Source organism: Brachyistius frenatus, unplaced genomic scaffold, assembly GCF_029030835.1.
Source record: "Brachyistius frenatus isolate BFR_SWC_R1_liver_20210118 unplaced genomic scaffold, ASM2903083v1 Contig_5, whole genome shotgun sequence".
Taxonomy (NCBI): domain Eukaryota; kingdom Metazoa; phylum Chordata; class Actinopteri; family Embiotocidae; genus Brachyistius; species Brachyistius frenatus.
The window spans coordinates 8,333,427-8,352,304 of NW_027210604.1; the positions used below are offsets into that span (position 1 = coordinate 8,333,427).

The window sequence follows — 18,878 nt, forward strand, 5'->3', positions numbered from 1 at the left end:
CTGCGGATGTCCAGCACCAGGTCCCTCTGAGGCCGCTCGGACGTCCACACATTCAGTTTGCCCAGGACACACTTGCTGGGAATGGTGTCCCAGTTTAACTTTTTCATGGAACGTTTCTGGACTTCACAAGAGTCAAATGGAGAGGGAAGAGGAGGAGGGGGGGGAGGAGGAGGAGGAGGTGGTGGCGGCGGAGGCGGAGGTGCAGCTGTAATACGCATGGCAGGGGGCACACGAGATGCTTGGAGATGAGAATTTTCTTGTGGCAAGTGTGGAGAAGAGTCGTGAGGTGAACAGTTGGGAGGGTAAGCCGATTCTAAAATCAGCACTCCCTCCATATGTATCTGCTGGTACGCTCAGATCTGAGGAGACACAGAAATATAAATCTGTAAAAAGTGCTGTCACAACAAAAAAACAACAACATTATAAGTTAAATAATAAGTTTAGATGAAGAAACTGCGTTTTCTTTTTTGCTTCGTTGCCCTCCAAGTAGCCCAAGCACATGCGCACATGCAAACAAAGCCATGGAGGAGATTTGATTCCTAAAGATACATAATATGATAAAAAAAAAAAATTCTGCAACTGCTGCTTTGCTTTCATCAAATAATTCCCGTCATCCGTTTTATTTTTTTATTGATTTCATTTTGTTTTACTTATTCTGAGTGACCTGTTAGATGATATAACCACTAGTTTGTCAGGTTGGTGCCTTCGGGTTTTTTTTTTTTTTACTCACAGGAAGGCATTTTCATTATTGTTACACCTCCTAAATATCTTCCTTTAGCAATAAATTAACACAACTTCTGATTTATAATTAGAATGTTCCACCCTAATAAAGATGATCCTATATCAACGTACAACACCATACATCATGCAGAAAATCTCCCTATTTAATGCTTCCTTCTTTGCAGCAAAGATAAATATGATCACGTCCCTTGAATTACACTTTTATATTACTTAGGAGAGCCAAGTTTTCCATTTGGCATAGATGCCATCCACCAAGCAATATATGAACTGGATTAACCTTCCCGTCGCATGTTTCTCCACCGTTTACTGCCAGGAATCCGCTGTATATTTTCTGAGAGTGAAGCTGCTGCTCAATTAACAGGAATGAAACGCGGTTAGTCTGAATTGAAGCCCGCCGGTGGTATATTTGTTTGCCGAATACACAAGCCACTCCGGCAGTAGCTACAGGCTACCTAATGTTTTGGTTAAAAATATGTCAGTACGAGTTTAGACAAACACGGCATCGTTAATTTCACATTTTTGAACAGAAATTCGCTGTCACTTCTTTTCTTTCAAAGGCCACTTCCCCCCCCAAAAAATAAATAAATAAATAAATAAATAAATAAATTAAAAAAAATTAATAAAAAAAAATAAAAACGTGCACTGGCGTGTAAAAAGACTGTAAACTCTTTCAAATAAATCACGTTCATTTTTCCTCACCGTGCTTTTTGAGTGTAGCTGTCGCACACGTCTTCCTATCCGGTGTGGCCTCGTGCTTTCAGTAGAATAGTTGCTGGTAGCCGGCCTCACGCGCAGCTGTCACAGGTGCACGACGCGCGCATCCACCAATCAGATTCAAGTCAGCTTGCAGGTACAGTATAGGGGGGCCCTTTTAGGGAGGGAAGTGGAAAGGTGGGTTAACTCTTGGTGATCAACCAAGGTATAGTCCGCCTCTAAATTTAACAAACGTAAATGACATATTACTTTATATATATTATAGTTACATAACCTGGCCTAATATTTAACCTATCATGTAGCTAGATGGAGAAGAAAAAGTCGACACAAGCTGCTCAAATAGAACTCAACTGCAATGGAAAAAAAACAAAAAAAAACAACAAAAAAATATGTAAAATGCTTGAACTTCTAGAAAAGCTAATTTTATGATATTGGAGAAGTAACTTTAGTTTCTGGTGTTGCAGTAATTACATGACAGAAATTTGATAAATGGTGGTTGATTAGTCTTACTCCAGGTGATTAGATTCTCAAATACCTTTGTTGGATTTTTAACCACACTATTAAAGTTTTATTTGACTGAATCCAGATGGTTGCTTCTCCTCTCTAACGCAACAGACAGCACGCAGGGCTACACTGCAATAGAAAGTGTATGGACGAGAAAACAAGAGGAAAAGAAATACAGCCAATGAAGCATTTGAAAATGTGTACTTTTAATTTTGTTCCCTTGGGGTGGGGTGGAACTTTTCAGGTCTGAGTGAGGAATGAAGGCAGAGTATCACATCAATCCATGACACAACTTCATTTATCATCATAAATACCTTATTTGCAATCATTCATACAGTACAATACACCAGCTCCGCCTAGAAAACATTGATTGTACACAAATAAAATATCTCATTTTTATAAATCTTGGTTCTCCCTTGGCAACAATCTAAAGACTGCTAGTCGTAGTGACTTCATATGCTTGTCACACTTTCTTTTTTTTAACTATTGAAGGTTTCACGACTACGGGAACAAAAAAAATTCCTATTGCCAATCATTTTGGTGTTAAGGTTAGGAATTTCAACAGGACAGGTTTGGAAAAGAGGAGTCACATTTTGTTAATATTGCTTCGTGGTGGTCAAACAGACCAGGAGCCGGCCAGTGAAACCGTAATTTTAGCCACAAGTCAGGCCGGGGTTATTACCGAGTGACTTCCAATCAAACTAAATACACCTGCAGTATCTGACACACCGACATATACAAATTCCGAAAACAGAATCCACACAAATCTTAAAATCAATTATGATATTTCCATTTCTTTCCAAAAATCTATCTCTTTTCATAATTGTCCTTACGAGCGCAGCATTAAAAGTCAACCCGACATTTGGATTCTGCTTCAGCCGGTTTCAAGATTTACCTCGACAACCGTTAAGCATGGCATTGTGCCAGTCCATGCGAGCTGGCACGCAGAAGGCCAAGAGTGCAGCATCAGTGCGAGCACGCTGATCTGCACCCATACTTTGGATTGCTGCCTGCCATGCAAATACAGAAAAGACGAGAAGTTGGAGGACAAGCCCATCAACTGATGGAGATGTCGTAGAGCTCCCACTTCTGTTATTAAGAGGCTCTCATGAATTAAATGCAGCATGGATAAACATTCAACATACTGGGTTTAACTTGATTTGACTTTACAGAGCTTTGACGCGAGGAAAATAAACAGCGTTCTGTCGATTAGTTCCGTTTTTTTTGGGGGGGGGGTACATCAGTTACACATTTGGTTAGCCTGAGGAACAGTTTCATTTTAGTATGTTGTCATCTGCAGAAAGTCATACCGAATGTGAACAATTTTCAGTGTACAATATGTTAATTGCAACAGATTAACACATATTATGAACATAATAAATACAAAGGTACATAACAATTCAACATTACATACAGTATTGTACTACCATGCCAATATTTTGTGGTAATACAGTCTTTTAATCGTCATTGATTGATTGTTTACAACTAAAACAATATTTCAATTGAAGATGAAACAACGGATGAATTATTAGTGTTACACCCCAGCTACTACATTGTAAGACTGTATGCCGAAATATTAAAATGAGTTAGTTAGTTTGCTACTGTAATTTTCAGGGTGAAGACAGATAACCATAGACTAATATATTCTGCTGTAGGAGGACTGAAAGATGTGAACCTGGATGTCAGTGATACATCCTTGATAACTTTAAAAACACAAACGTAAGACAGAAACACAAAGTGACGTATCGTGTTTGAACATGGTGACAAACAAAAAGTAATAAATTCCACAGTGAGACTCAGCCAATCAATGCTGCTTGAACAACCCATGTAAACATAGTGAGGGTCATCATCCAATAAACATCTCTATTAGTTATCTTTGGGTAAATAAAATAAGAGTTAATAAAGACCCGAAACAGTGTAACTTTGGGAAGCTGTGGCAGTGTTTCTTAAATGATTGTTGCATATACGAGCTGAATTCAATAAATGTTCAGGTTACGCGTAAAATCTGTGGCAATTACAGACCAAGTGTCCAAAAACACCAACATATTGGTCAGACAGTCCTTCACTTGGAAACACGGCACATACAGTACAGCCGCCTAAAAGTAAAATAAGCAGAAAAAGGAGATGTAAAATTAATCAAAAACTATATTAAACAACATCGTATTTTTGTAAACTACAAACAATCATAATATTTTTTTTCAAAACTGAAACAGTCCGTGATTTGAAATGTACATTGATTTGAAGTGTCAGGATATTCCTTTCCAGTGTACCATACAGATCCCCTTTATGCGTAGTTGGAAATATTTGTATCGTTCTTCCTGTGGGCCACACGTTTATTTAATATATTAGCTCATATATAAGGAGGCACACTAGGAGAGTGTTAAGGTTGGGAAGTTTTTGAGTAGGGTTTTATTGGTTTCACCATTTTTCCTATATTCATCCGTCTGTTACTGAGAGACCGTGTGGGGTTGAAGTTCGACTCGGAGTACTGGGAGCACTTGAGGAGTATAATAATGGCCATAAACATGACTAACACAAGCTCACATGGCAAAAATAGTGTTGAGATAGAAGGAGGTTAAGTCAAGTAGAAGTAGCGGGAAGGGAGAGGTGAACAGTTTCTCTGGGAACAAAGCACAAAGTGAAAAAAAAACATGAATATGAGATAAGAGGCACTAAAAGCACCCTGACTGTTCATGAAACTGGCCACTTTGCTTCCTGCTGCATTTAGCCCATTCATCAAAATACCCTGCAATTCCTCAGTCCAATCCTCCCTCATCTGTCCAATCATCCAGTCACACACTCATCTCATATCTTCAGCCACCAATTTATCCGTGTGTGGTTCCCTCTGTAGTGGTCCTCTGTAAGTTGGGGGGTTTCAACAGGTAACAGGTGGAAGTTGAGAAGGAGGCTGCAGGAGGTCCCGCAGGGCCTCTCATTGCTCCTCTAACCAGGAGGGCTTGTCGGCCCCTGGGGGCCTCAACTTTATGTTGAACTGCTTCAGCGTTTGCTCCAGCTGCTGCTGGTTGCCAGCAAAATACGCCGAGATGGCATTGTGGAAGAGGAGGAGCTGCTTATGCATCACCTTCACCTAAAGAGACAGACACAGGAGAGTTTAGAAACGTGACGTGCGCATGTTACAAAGAACACACGACGACTCAGCCCACACACTGACCTTATTCTCCTCCAGAAACTTGAGTTTAATGGTAACATCCGAGCGAAGACGTTCATACTTTTCCTTTTGGACTTGGTATTGTTGCTGAGCAGCATCGATACGGGCCATGGCAACAGCATCCCTTGGACCCATACTCAGTTCCTCGAGGTCTGCCCGGTAGGCATCAAACTCCAGTCTAAACACACACAAAAGAGGAGGAGAGGATACAGAGAGTTGAGAAAAATAGGATAGAATTCAAAGATCCGGACAGAATAATTAAAAGTATTAAACCTAGAAGCAGTCAGTGTGGCCTTCAAAAAGATTAGGAGATGGAAGCCTTTATTTATAGCAACAAATACAGTGCATTTACTTGGTCAGTTTGGGACATGCACAGTACAACGACATTGCCTAAGGGCTGCGTTACGGTCTCTTAGAACGAGTTCTTAAACTATGGCATCTCACCACGCCAACGTCAGACTATTGGTCTCGGAAAGACACAGTAAACACTTGACACAGACACCGTGTCTCCAGTGCGGGGAAGGTGTAGGGGACAAGGTTTCTGACATCACCCCCATCTTCCTGCTTCCTGTATTATTGTTTATGCAATGTATGAAATAATAAAATAATATGAAATACTTTTTAAACCTCCAGTAACTGATCTTTTTGGCCACAGGGGGGCAGTGGAAACACGTTGTGAATGCTGCAGTTATTAATTTACACATTTATGGAGTAATAGCTTTCGTTTGGAATTATGTCTCTGGCCTCTGATAAATGAAGTCCAAGATTGTCTCTCTTTTAGCTCAGTTTTTGGCCTCTGGAGGGAAATATCTGGCTCTTTAGTTGTTAAAATATGCCAGTATACTCACCAGCGCTAAAAACAGCTGCCTGATGCATCCAAAAACAGCATCATGATGGTAGTTAGAGTGAACGAGAGCACTAATGTTGCTGGCTCAGCTAAACGTTGAGATGAAACTCCCAATAAAGCTCTGTAAACTCTGGTTATAATTCTCTATAAACTCACTCCAAGCTCACTTTATCACGTTGTCATTTAATACATTGTTACTATCCACCCTCTTATGACAATGATAATCTTGTGTACTAAATATGCTAACCTTGCATTTTCATACATCTTGATTGTCATCAGGGTGTCGTCCATGGTCTTGTTGACTAATGTGTTGATGCTGGACACAAAGAAGTTAATGGCACCAAGTAAAGTCTCCCCGTTCTTACAAAGCAGCTTCTGAGTCTCTGCGTTGTATCCAAACTCATCCTGCAAACGAGAACAGCTTTTAAAAGTTGTCTAAAACAAACCTAACACGTTTTCTGGCACCGACTAAGCTACAAACAAGATAAAATAAGGCGACAAAGATGTTTCATGAATATATTTTGATCCCTCACCCGAAGCTCTGGAGATTTCTGACTGAGGTCAGCAAAGGTGTCACCCAGCGCGTGCTGTGTCTGCACCATGTTGTAGAAATGGTTGGTCAGCGCTCTGGCCAATCGCAGCACATTCTCATACTTCTTTTTAGTGTCTCTCAGCACCTCAATCTGAGCCTCCAGTTCCAGGTCCACGGTCCGGGAGCCGCGACCGAAACGCTCGGAAATCATTTGCTTTGTGCACTAAAACAATGGAGGGAAAGCCCACAGAGACGTCAGTAACACAATGCAACTCCTTTCTGTGACTGTATCATACTCTATAGGGACACATTGTTGTTTCTGTGTCTGGGTGAGAAAACACAGTAAAGGAAATAATTTGATTCCAGAAAATCCTCAGGCATGCACCAAAATAAAAATTACCATGTCGCTATTTATCATAAAGCTTTTATCTATTCATAGTTTTACTCATTAGTCAACATTACAGAATCTGAGATACCTTGTAAGTGTTGAGACCCCATTTCCTCATCGTTTCTATTTTTTCTACAGCAACACCGCGGGTTGTTTCTTCTGCCATTGACGAGCTGCTGCTGCTGTGGTGCATGTTGGAACCTGAAAGACGAGAACCAAACGTAGCAACACAACAACTTGGTAAATAAACATGTGCAACACTTAAGTACGGCAATTTCAACCGAGCTAAGATTGGACCACAGGAACGTTTTACTACTGAAACGTGCTCATAATTTCGGGCATTTAAGAAAGACAAAACTGAGGATGTCAAAGCCCTTATACCACCGAGACATGCATAGGAGAGACAAAGTCAGCGAGCCAATGAGTAGCAGCAGAAAGCAGAGAATTAACCTGGAAGGAAATACTGATAATATCGGAAAAAAAAAAAACACAACCTTGATATTATCGACACAAAACTCCTTCTGTAGGGCAGCGACAAAAGATGAAGATTTGCATATTTTCATTTCTAAAATGTCTCTGATTAACCTCTGCGGAGGCTGTTAACTTCACCCTTTTTCCTCCCCAGTACCTTGGTATTCATGTGATTGACTTGCTATAGGGCAGGTGGCAGAACTGCTACTTCGCCTGGCCTTCATACGCAGGCCTGTGATAGTGGATGGGTGGCGGATAAGGGAAGGTGTGGATGAAGGAATCATTTTGGATGTTTGAGTATGAATTCGGGTGGGGTGAGGGAGTGGGATTTACATTGGGAATTTGGTTCGTATTTAAAATTACAGGAATGTTCGGGATTGGGATTTCAATAATAGTCGGACATTAAAGGTTTAAACGTGAAACATTAAGTTGAAAAAGTGTGACAAAATGAAATAATAATGTAGGAGGAAGATGTGGGGGAAAAGCAGGGAGATGCAGAAAAGACAAAACAGTAAGATGAGAAAAAGAAGAAGATAAGGCTCATACATGTAGGAGGGAATTGCGAAAGAAGGTGGAGGACAAAGATAGGCAAGTACAAAGATGAAAAGACCAGATTTAGTGCATGACAATCAGTGAACAATGCAGACAAATGAGTGATGATGATGACAAGGACTGTTCTGAATTGCAGCAGTACTTCATGGTGTGACACTAAAAAAAACAGACAAAGCTTCCATCAAATAATAAATGGAAATAACTGACATTAGAGAAGTCAAAATATATATATATATAAAGTTTATGTCAATGATATCATATGAAAGGATAATAATGTTTTGTTACAGAGAGCTTCAGAAGTTATTTTAGTGAGCTATACTGTGAAAAAACAAAAAGTGTACACCCATTAAATAATTAGCTTACAAGAGAAACCAGTCAGAGAACAGAGGAAATATGTAAAAGAAATGCTGTGATTGAAAAAAAGCCAGAAATTGTCCCAAAATAAGCAGCAGGCAGAAGTAAGTATATTGCCCTTCTCTCTACTGAAAAAGAGAAAAGGTGATGAAAAGCGACAGAGAAGCTGGTTCCCAGATTTTTTTTAAAAAAGAAAAAAAAAAGACAGACTATTTAGAGAACATCTTTCCAAAATGAGATGACATTTTTCAATAAATAAGAAACTCAAAATTACAATACGTTTATTGCTGTTAACGGAAAAAAAGCCCTCGCTTACAAATTTACCAAGAGTAAAGACTCTAGATTCTGTAAATAAACCCTGTCCCCCCCCCAAAAAGAGATTCTAGCACATTTTGGAAATAAGCTCTCCATTATTAATAACAATTAGGTCTAAGCCACCTAATCCTGTAACTGGGATCCTTTTGTTAAACTCAGCATTGTAGCGCACAGCGGGGCCTGAGAGACAGAGGGGGACAAAGATACAGAAATATAAGTATCAAATAAGTAGTGAAGCGAGTGTTGTTATTTCCCTCTGAGACTGTGTACAGGGTCACAGAGAATATTAAATCAATTCTAAATAAATAAATAATATTTCAGGTCTATTTCTCATTCGTTATGCAGCAAAAAAGCAAAACAAAAAAGAAGCAACAAGCAAAACAGGCAAAAAATAAACTGCTTATGAGCAAGAAGAAACATGGTTAATAATTAATAATGATAATGAATGGATAGTACCGTTGTTTGACATAGAGGCATGCAAGTGTTGACATGACATGCCCTCTAACCACCGCCTGACATTTACAAACAGTGATGTATGTGACAGTAAACTGTTTTTCCCCAGTAGTGTTAGTCAATCTGAAAACGTACGATCCTCACAGTTGAGACATTTTTCTGATGCATATCCTCAAGGTCAGACCGTACCAGTGTGTTTGTGAGGGAGAGGAGTGGATGAAAGGACAGGGAGGTTGATTAATGTGTCCGACACACGACAGTATTATCAGACACCGAAACACAGCAGAGCAGTTTAGAACCACGGACGCAAGAATTGTAAAACTGCTGCATTCATAAAAGTAAAGTCGTGTTTAAGTGTTTTCCTGTACAAGTGTGTGTTTGCGTACTGGGGCCCTCTATGCCATCACCTCACTCCAATGAAAGAAATGAGGCGACTGCATTGTTCACACTGTGCTGTTGTTACAGCCATAAGCAGTGATTTTCATCAAGTTCATCATCAACTGATAAGCCGGTGCATATTGATGAGCAAATTAACTGCCGCACGGTCTTGTGGGGTGACTGACAGGAAACGCCAAGTCAGAGACGCAACACAGAGTTATAGGAACAAGTTAGAAACGAAGGTGCGGCTGACTGAGAAGATGTCAGAAACGAACGAGAGAAGCAAAAAGTGAAGTAGAGACTCTACCTTTGATTGAGCTGGTGGGGATAATCCCCTCTGCTGTTCCCCCATAACCCCCAGATACAATGCTAGTCTCGTTGAGATTGGGACCCGACACCATCACCTGCTGTAGGTCCTGAAAAGTAAGTAAATAAAAAGAAAAGCAACAACAACAAAGGGGAGGATAAAGGGTTTGGAGTGGGGTGGGGATATGTAGACAGGAGATTATGACTCGAGTGTTAAAATCAGACAGTAGACAATGTAGGTTAAAAAACTATTCACTAGAGTGGGACAAACACTACCATGTTAGGAAGGTTAGGGAAGCCAACAGGGGAAACTAGTGTGTGTGAAAGAGAGAAAGATTTAAGAGCCTGTCAAATATTAACCCAACTGAGCCAAATCCCCAGCCGTGATGCTGTTGAGAGTAACCAAGAGGACTTCTAAACACAGCTGTGATAAATGTAGGCGTCTAACCCAGGCTATTAAGCAGGAAATACTTGAATGAACCATCTTCTCCCTCCAAAATAATCACCATCCAAGGCTGCGTTTAAGCTGTGGATCAGGAGGAGAGCTGTGTTATGAGCCACACAATCCCTCTCGAGTGTTTTCCTTAATTTAAGTCATCGTTCTCTTTTGTTTCCCTTCCTACTCAAGTATCAGCTAGTAAAGAAAAATATGAAGGCTTACAAGGAAGGAAAATCTGGCCTGTAACAGATTCCTCAACAAACCGTCACTCATGCCTGTAAGCAAACCTCTTATTTCAAATGCAATTAGAAAACTATGCACAGTAACCTAAAGGTCCAACATTGTATTGATCCAAATTTCCCAGCCTAGGTGGTCTTCAAATACTGTACTGTGAAAGTGCCCAAACGCTTAGTCAACCAAGAAGTGCACATATCCAGTATTCAGCAACTGCACCATTTCTTGGACTGTAACTTTGTGACGTTACAAACTCACATTCGTGTCATATGTATCGTCTCAGTCATTCCACCATGGAACTAGCAAACTACAGGACCAAAGAAACCCTGTGATTGGCCTGCTCGTGCATCACACAGGAATGAATCCGCCAATCAGAGACAGGATCATTGATATCAATGTACATTGAAGACAGAGAAATACTTCATAAAACAGATGTAAAAAAATACATCGATATTGTTTTTGGTGCTTATAACCAAAACAATATATTTTAACAGTTATAAAGACTGCAAATAAGACATCATAAAAGTGTAAAAAAAAAAAAAAAAACTTTATCAGAAAATATAAAGGGAAGTGTATAGTAGTAGTGGGATTTTTTTTTTTTCTCACAAATCTCAGTCTTAAACTCTGCAGTAAGTATGTGATAAAGAATCTACTTATCTACTCTGGAAGGGAAGGAGCTATTTCCTTCCTGTAAACACAGTAAGTCTAACACATGAAAATGAGGTAAAAATACAACTGCTGTAGTTTGTACTCTCAGAGGTCAGATGTATCAAGTCTCTGCTTTGGGGCATTATCCGTTTGTGGTGACAGACCTTACATAGTGGAGCCTCTCTTGACTGTCTCGCAGGAACACGACGACATTTCAATTTTTTTTTTTTAACGGAAAGCAAATTCACACAAGCAATACAGCATTAGTATGAAATGATGATTATTAGTATGACACCCCTTTTTTGTTTTGTCAACCAACACCCAGAATCTAGGCTACATTAGACGACGCACACTGGACGACTCTGGATCGAATGAAATGGAATCAGATTGTTCAGTTGAGATCCAAGTGTTGGCTGCAAGTTATTTGGGACGTTTGAGAGACTCCTTCTAGCTACAGTTAGTAGAAGTCAGGTCAACAAGCTGCACAGTGGTTTGCCATTAAAAAGAAGTAGATGACATTTTGTGAAATAAACCGACATAATGATGCAAGACAATTTAATACCCCTTAAAGTCAAACCACTGAGCAGTACCACACACCACCAACAAAACACACACACACACACACACACACACGAACGCACGAATGGCCTGCTCACCCTGGTGCCTCTGGAGCTCCCTACCTTCTCATCTAAGCTCCACTGCAACTTTGCAGCCTGCACAGAGATGGACGAGGAGGGGGAGGAGGAGTGGGGGAGGGAAGCGGAGTGGGGGGTGGGGGGGTCGACATACACAACAACAGCAACGGAAAAATAAACAAACAGAAAAGGAAAGGAGACAAAAAGAAAAATCCATGACTGAAATCATGAAACAAGACAGAACGATGTGTATAAAAAAAATAAAAAAATAAATAAAAAATCAATAATAATAATTAAAAAAAAATCATCAAAATGTCCAGACAGCAGCGATGCAGCATGAAGAGCAGCGACGAGTGATGTCACAGCAGGTCAGGGTTCATTACTTTGATGGTTTCTGTTACAATTTCAAGGTAGATAATGTAGTCCACAGAGTGAACATGATTAGCTTTCCTACTCCGATGTGTCACAGGTTTGCCGTGACATTTATTCAATGTCAGTGACTGAAAAGAAAATACAGATTCTGATGTAAAACTGCAAACACTGAATTCACGAGACACAGACAGTGACGTCAACATTAATGGGGGAAAAAATAAGGAGGGAACTGTGCAAACACAAGTTTAGTTTTAGAGTGCAGTTTTAAAGTGCTCAAGAACTCCAGGTAGCACACTGTATTAACCAGAGGAGACAACTGTCTACTTTAAAAATGATTCATAACCAATAATCTAACCGATAAGCCAAATGGAGAGGATCGTAGCAGCAATGCAACAAAGACCGTTTTCGACATTTAATTTCTTGCAAAGATGGAAATTTCAACCACACAATGAGCCAACACCCCGAAAATATTTGGAACAGAAAGGATAAGGTCCTTTGTCGAGTACATTTTCTCCTTCAGTCAGTCAGTGTGTATCCTCATTTTTGAGATCTGCCTCATGTTGCGACATCTGTTCAGTGTGGGAGAACGCTGACGCAGACACTGATCCTTCACGGCACAATTTGTTTACAGAGTGTCTGTTCTCCGAGATGAAGGAAACTACAGCAAGTCATGCAATGGATTACGGCTAAAAGGTCTGCTGTAATATATAACAAATCACCATTTTGCAAAATTACTGACCCACTTTCCAGCTCTATCAAAACACTGGGATGTGTATTTTATGTTGATATATTTATGAGCAAACGTAATCACCTCTGAGCGATTGTGTCTAGCAGGAAGAGCATCTTTAAATACTGTAGACACCAGTGAGCCACTGTGATGCATCTGATACTTTTGCCAGGATCCTGCTGACTGTCAATCCCATCTGTGTCACTGTCAGGCTGCCAGTCACCATCCTTGTTCTGTCACAACCGCAATGCTAAAACATCTGAAACCAGACTTCTGCTCTTCCTTAACCTGCCAATCTTCATCTGTGTGTGCAGGAGCCATACACACTGCTACAGCTTTAAATCAAGTGCTGCACAGCAGATATCAATCTGATCTCAGAGGGCTTTCACCCAAGGACAAAGCACTGCCAGTTTTTGATTAATTGCAGAGTTGCTATGACAACTGGTTAATATCCAGAACTAAACAGTGCAGCTGAACACTTCTCATACATTAAAACATTAAACTGAGGTAGCCACAAAAAAAAAAAAAAATGGTTGAATATTTGCTTCACCATCTGAGCCTGCTGGGCAGGAAGGGTTTTCTTTTACTACTTGAGCAGATCCCCATCTTGTTTGGTGAGCAAATAACACAAAGAACTGCCAGTGCGTCCTCCAGGATCTTCAGTCTTGTTTGTCCAAGAAGGTGTGACTCGAATTGCAGGAAGATGAACAACCTGTTCCAACTTATTGTGTGACATCACTTCACTCTTCCTTAATCGAGGATACTAACAATGATGGGGACAAAATATTAACGCTCAACCTTTGCACTGGATAATAGTGTTGTTTGCCTTCAAACGATGCCCCCGATGCACTCTCCTACCGATAGTCCCTATCTGGAGAGCAATATCTAACGTTTCAGTTCAACATCGAGTGTTAAGGCAAACAAGGCACATCAGAGATGTGTCTGTAACCTTGCGCATGAGGCCGCGCGAGCTGTTAGTGGGAACAACCGGTTTCCAAGGAGACAGCTGCACTCAAACACCTGATTTCCCAGCGGGATTGATTTCCACAGTAGTAGCTAAGCAAGCTAAGCGACATATGGATTTGTGGCAGTGTCAGACAGACAACATACAATAATTCAACCGAGACTGACAACCATATTTAACTCCACAGTATGATCTGGAATCCTACTTCTAAACAGCCATTCTGCAACGTGGACAGGAAAACTGATATAACAAGGCGAAGTGAGAAAAGTGACTGGCTTCATATATACAGTCACTGTTCAAGACTGACACCTGTATTTTCTAAGAATGGTTCCTGTACATGTTACCAAGAAATAGTACTACAGTGTGAACAGTATGAAAAGAACAAACACACTTGGCTAATGTTGCGATAGCTGAGAATAAATACCCAGAACTATATCATCAACTTCAAAAAACTGAAGAAGTACAATTTTCTCCACACTGTAAAACCAACTATAATACCAGCAGCTGGCTGAAGTACGCAGGTGGAGATTTTTTTTTGATTTATTTATTTATTTTTTGTGTGCTTTAATGTGAATGATACAAACTTCAAGGATAGTTTTTGTATCACTGAATGTGACATCATCATGGCTAATTCTAGAATTTCCAGAGGAGAAAAACTATGGCGCAGAAAATCTGTGTGCCTTATGAAAGGTATGAAAATTACTGTAGTATCATAATTAAAGTACAGCCAGATTAAAACAAAATACAACCGTACACATGTCCAAAAAAATGATCACTGAAAAACCACATCACTCCTTTTAGAAAAGTTTAAAGCAAACTCTCAAAATGATGAAACAGTAAATAGCAAGCAAAGGTCTAGCAGAAGATTCATTATGCTCGTTCATCATTTATAGTATAAAATAAAATACTGACGAGTAAATGAATACATAAATCAATAAATCTGCCTCCAATGTACTCTTCCGTTTGCTGCAGTTTGGTTTTGAGAATGTCAATTGTGTTTAGTTGGCTCTGGATTGCAAGTAGGTAAACACTAACAGTGTACACATTTGTATCCTTGTGTAACTGTTTCAAATAGAAAAAAAACAACAACGAGACAGGCTGGTCTTAAAATGGTACACAAAGTAGTCTGTCACTCGATACAGCAGCTGTGACCTACCTGTTCAAGGCTGTCGTCTTCTGCTAGTGTCCCTGTGTCACCATTACTGTTGATGGGAATCTCCATTGTGGCAGCTTTACTCATAATGCTGTCTGTCATAATGCACTATATCTGTGAGACAAAAAAAAAAAGGAAAAAGAAGAGATAAAATATCATAACTGCAAACTAACTGTATATTAATGGAAAAAGGCAGGAACAGAAAGACGGTGAGACATGAATGCTGCTTTGAAGGGGACACACCGAAGAGGCTCATCAAAACAGCCAAATCATTACGCAGATGGGAATATAATTATCATAAACAAGCGCGGAGGTGGTTTTCAAAGAGCAAGGTCAGGATATAAAAAACACCTATGAAAGCCCCCCCGCACGCACACACACACACACACACACACACACACACACACACACACACACACACACAGGAGCTGTCTTGCTTGAGTGGCCACTCTAGTCCAAAGCTCTATTACAGGACCGTATTTTACCAGCGACTGCTCCCTTAAAAACCCTGACGAGGGGCAGACCGCACAATGTTTATATCAACATTGTTTGGCCATTCTCACAGATCACATTGATTTGGCCTGCTACATATCACACACTTACGTACAACCAAATACACATAATAACATTTGCAAAAGATGCTGGACAAGCAGTAATATAGCAGCTATTTTTGGTTGGGACAGGAATAATGAATCCACAGCCTTATGAATTCACTCCCACAAACACTAATGAAGAGTCTGTGTGTGTCTGTGTGTGTGTGTGTGTGTGTGTGTGTGTGTGTGTGTGTGTGTGTGTGTGTGTGTGTGTGTGTGTGTGTGTGTGTGTGTGTGTGTGTGTGTGTGTGTGTGTGTGTGTGTGATAAAGTTGCAGATGATCGTGCTAAACTGAGGACATTTTGAATGCCTACAGATGTGGATGACGACAGTGTATTGCAGAACAGGGTGTCAGTTAGAAAGGTAAACGTTACATCTGGATGGACACACGCAAGGTAATAATACAGTAGCTGATTAAGTATGGCCCTGTGGGCTGTTTGCGGTTCTTCTTGTTCTTCGGACCAACAGAAAAGGCTTCGAAGCGGCATTTTCACAAAATGTGTGTGGATTTTAGATAGTAGATAATTAAAGCTGGAGAACAATCAGCAGCTACTCTACAAATGTAGCATTACTGCACACTTTGTATTTGGCTGCAGAAAGATGAAGCAAAGAATCAAATCCAGTTAGTTAATACAGTCTGGTCCCTAATCTGCTCTTTGCCGTGCGAGTTTGACTCATCGTTAATATTTAGACAGGATTTGGGATGACCGATCTGAACCGTATGCAAAGCTTTGTCCCATTTCATGCCTTTGACTTAGGTTAGGTTAGGTAGTTACTTTATTAATCCCCCGAGGGGACATTTTTTTCACTACAGCAGCATACAGAAGCAATAAGTACAAAATGAGTTTTAGGGTGTCTGGAAGGTAAAACAAATAAATTCATCAACATGTATATGATATATAAATGATAATGAGTGCATGGTTGGTGTGTATTATGTCTGTATATGACAGGAAAAAAAAAAATCTGAATTAGTTTTTAAAAGCGGGGCTTGTTCTTCATGAAATTTGCTACCAGGTCAAGCAGGTTTATGCCAGATGGATCACTTGCTGGCACGGATATCATAGATGTTGTTTGAAGGCAGGTACCAGTGCTGCTTGTTTACATTTGCTCTGACCTCGCCTAAGTTGTCTTTTCCATCATAAACGCACACTTGGCCATGTCCAGTCCATTTCCTGAGGTTGGACAAATCTTTGTTGACTTTGCACATCAGTTGAAGTTTTGCTTCTCTTGCCCAACAGCAGCCAAGTGGAAATAGTTTGCCATTGTAAAACTATAGTAGTGTAGACACTGAGCAAAGCTACTCCGTAAGACAATGAAGGTTTTCATGGACCGAGCCACCCAGTCATCTGAAATCTGATAAAAGCCTGGACCTCAACAGTAGTCTTCAGTAAGTGTCCACGAGGGCAGGGTGACATGAACAACATTTAATAACCCTATGTTTTTGACCAAATACCTCGACACCGGTAATTCAGCAATATTTTAGGCCTATTGGTGTTTCCATAAAATGTTTAGGCAGCAAGATTTTATAATTAAAAAAAAAAAAAAAAAAAAATCCCCCACATTTAATTAATGTGAAATGGAAACAGGGTGGGCCAGACATGAGTTCAAATATTTGTTATTGAGAAGTTAATTATTAGGAACGCATTGTTCCAAAACAACATTACATATCCATTTAGCAACAGCTACATTAGAGGCAAACTGTTATATTATTTCTTACAATTAACAACTTATGGGCGTTAATAATCAACGTCAAAAGTTATAATGAACTTGAAATGAAAAGCAAAATAAATAAAGTATCCTCATGACTGACCTGCATTTAATTTCTAACAAACACTACAAGTGAATGGCAAAAATTATATATATATATATATATATACACACATGTATATGTATGCATATATATATATTTATGTATCTATATTTATTTCAGTTTATGGCAAAAAAGAAGAAGACTGGGAGCCCTGACAGGTGCACCTGCACAGGTGTAGTTTTCTTACCCAGCAGGGAGCGTTGGACGCAGGCCTCCAACACAGTGGGGGGGGGGGGGGGTTTATTAAACCCGTAAAAAAAAAAAAATCGGTCGGTATTTGATGGTGCAATTCATACAAACAGTATTTAAGGCTGGAAATGAATCTGATATCTAGAAAAGGCCTGTTTCCAGTGCACACATGCAGCTGTTAGAAAGAAGCTGGTAAACAAATCAGTAAGTTTAACGTGCGAAGCTGGCTGCTGAACCACTGTCAAAATGTGAAACCCTCTTTACACAGAAAAAAAAAAAAAAAAACACAACATCGTCGTGTTTCAGCCGGTTTGGTTGACTTACGGTGTGCTTGGTCCAGTCGTAGAAAAAACAACAACAAAAAAAACAGAGCTTTTCGGGGAGCTAACGCGCAAGCTACTAACAGGCTAACAGCAGTGCATCCCAGTTCACGCGCGGCTTAGAGGAGACTGCTGTGTCTTTTGTCAGTCCGAGGGGGGGGGGGGGGGACTGTCCTGTCGGAAACAACGCGGTGCTCTTGTTCAAAAATATTTCAGTGACATCGCTGGGTGAAGTCTTGTTGGAACCGAGTCGGTCTTCGGACTCTTCATAAATAATCTTGTATCTTCTGTTTAATGAAGCCAAGGAGAAGGAACGCTTCACGGAACTGACGACATCATGGAATTCGTGCAGGGGACGCGCTCCTCCAAAGAACGTCTATTTATGAGAGGATGGATCACTCGCGACGATTGACGTGAAGCTATCTAGTGCAAACCATAAACGGTACCTTCATCACTGTCAAACTAGTTTTAGCAAAATTTCACTTTTACTACTTGTATTTATTTATAAATGTATAATGCTGTATAAATTAATAATTTAGTTATCATTATAGATCTTTTTTTTTTTAACATGCCCCTAACAATATGTTTTAGTCGCCTATTCAATGAATAAATTTCAAATAAAAGTAAAAGACGTTATCAACAGTCTCTGGCTACTGTGGTTTCAAACACATAATTCACAGTCATAATCATCAACAGTATAGGCCGCCTTCATTCGTATTAAACGAATTGAATTGAATTTCGAACGGAGTGAGGGTTCTTCATTTTTCCACATCGTAGCTACAACCCATCTGTGGCAGCATCTCCCAGGTGGTGTGCACAGGAAGGACCATACTCCTGATTGTTCAACATGAACTCAGGTGAGTGTTTGTCGAACGTGTTTTTGTACCAGTGCCACAAGAACTGTTCGGACTTATGAGCACTGTGAATGGAAAGGTTTGGTGTAAACTCCTTTATTGTGAGAAAGCCTGCCCCCTGTGGCTGCAACTGTAACTCCACTTAGATCATATGATTGAAACACCTTCCAGACTTTCTGAAAGAGGTCTTTTCAGATTGTTATGTGAGGTATAAAT

At 40.1% G+C, this 18,878-nt stretch overlaps 1 protein-coding gene across 4 annotated transcripts; it reads right to left on the bottom strand.

Moving 5' to 3' along the window:
* Nucleotides 1-3,188: 3,188 nt before the first annotated feature.
* arfip2b (ADP-ribosylation factor interacting protein 2b) lies at nucleotides 3,189-18,149 on the bottom strand. Of its 4 annotated transcripts, none has more exons than XM_069720781.1 (9): nucleotides 17,813-18,149; nucleotides 14,900-15,010; nucleotides 11,726-11,758; nucleotides 9,726-9,834; nucleotides 6,984-7,096; nucleotides 6,509-6,730; nucleotides 6,223-6,380; nucleotides 5,132-5,306; nucleotides 3,189-5,047 (listed from the first exon to the last, which is right to left on the bottom strand). In XM_069720781.1, exons 2-9 carry the CDS (start codon nucleotides 14,996-14,998, stop codon nucleotides 4,892-4,894), a joined length of 1,065 nt encoding a protein of 354 aa, XP_069576882.1. In that variant the 5' UTR covers nucleotides 14,999-15,010; nucleotides 17,813-18,149; the 3' UTR covers nucleotides 3,189-4,891. The 4 variants fall into 4 exon arrangements, with proteins under 4 accessions (XP_069576882.1, XP_069576874.1, XP_069576888.1 ...); XM_069720773.1 differs by having other exon boundaries at nucleotides 11,702-11,758; XM_069720787.1 differs by lacking the exon at nucleotides 11,726-11,758.
* Nucleotides 18,150-18,878: the final 729 nt, after the last annotated feature.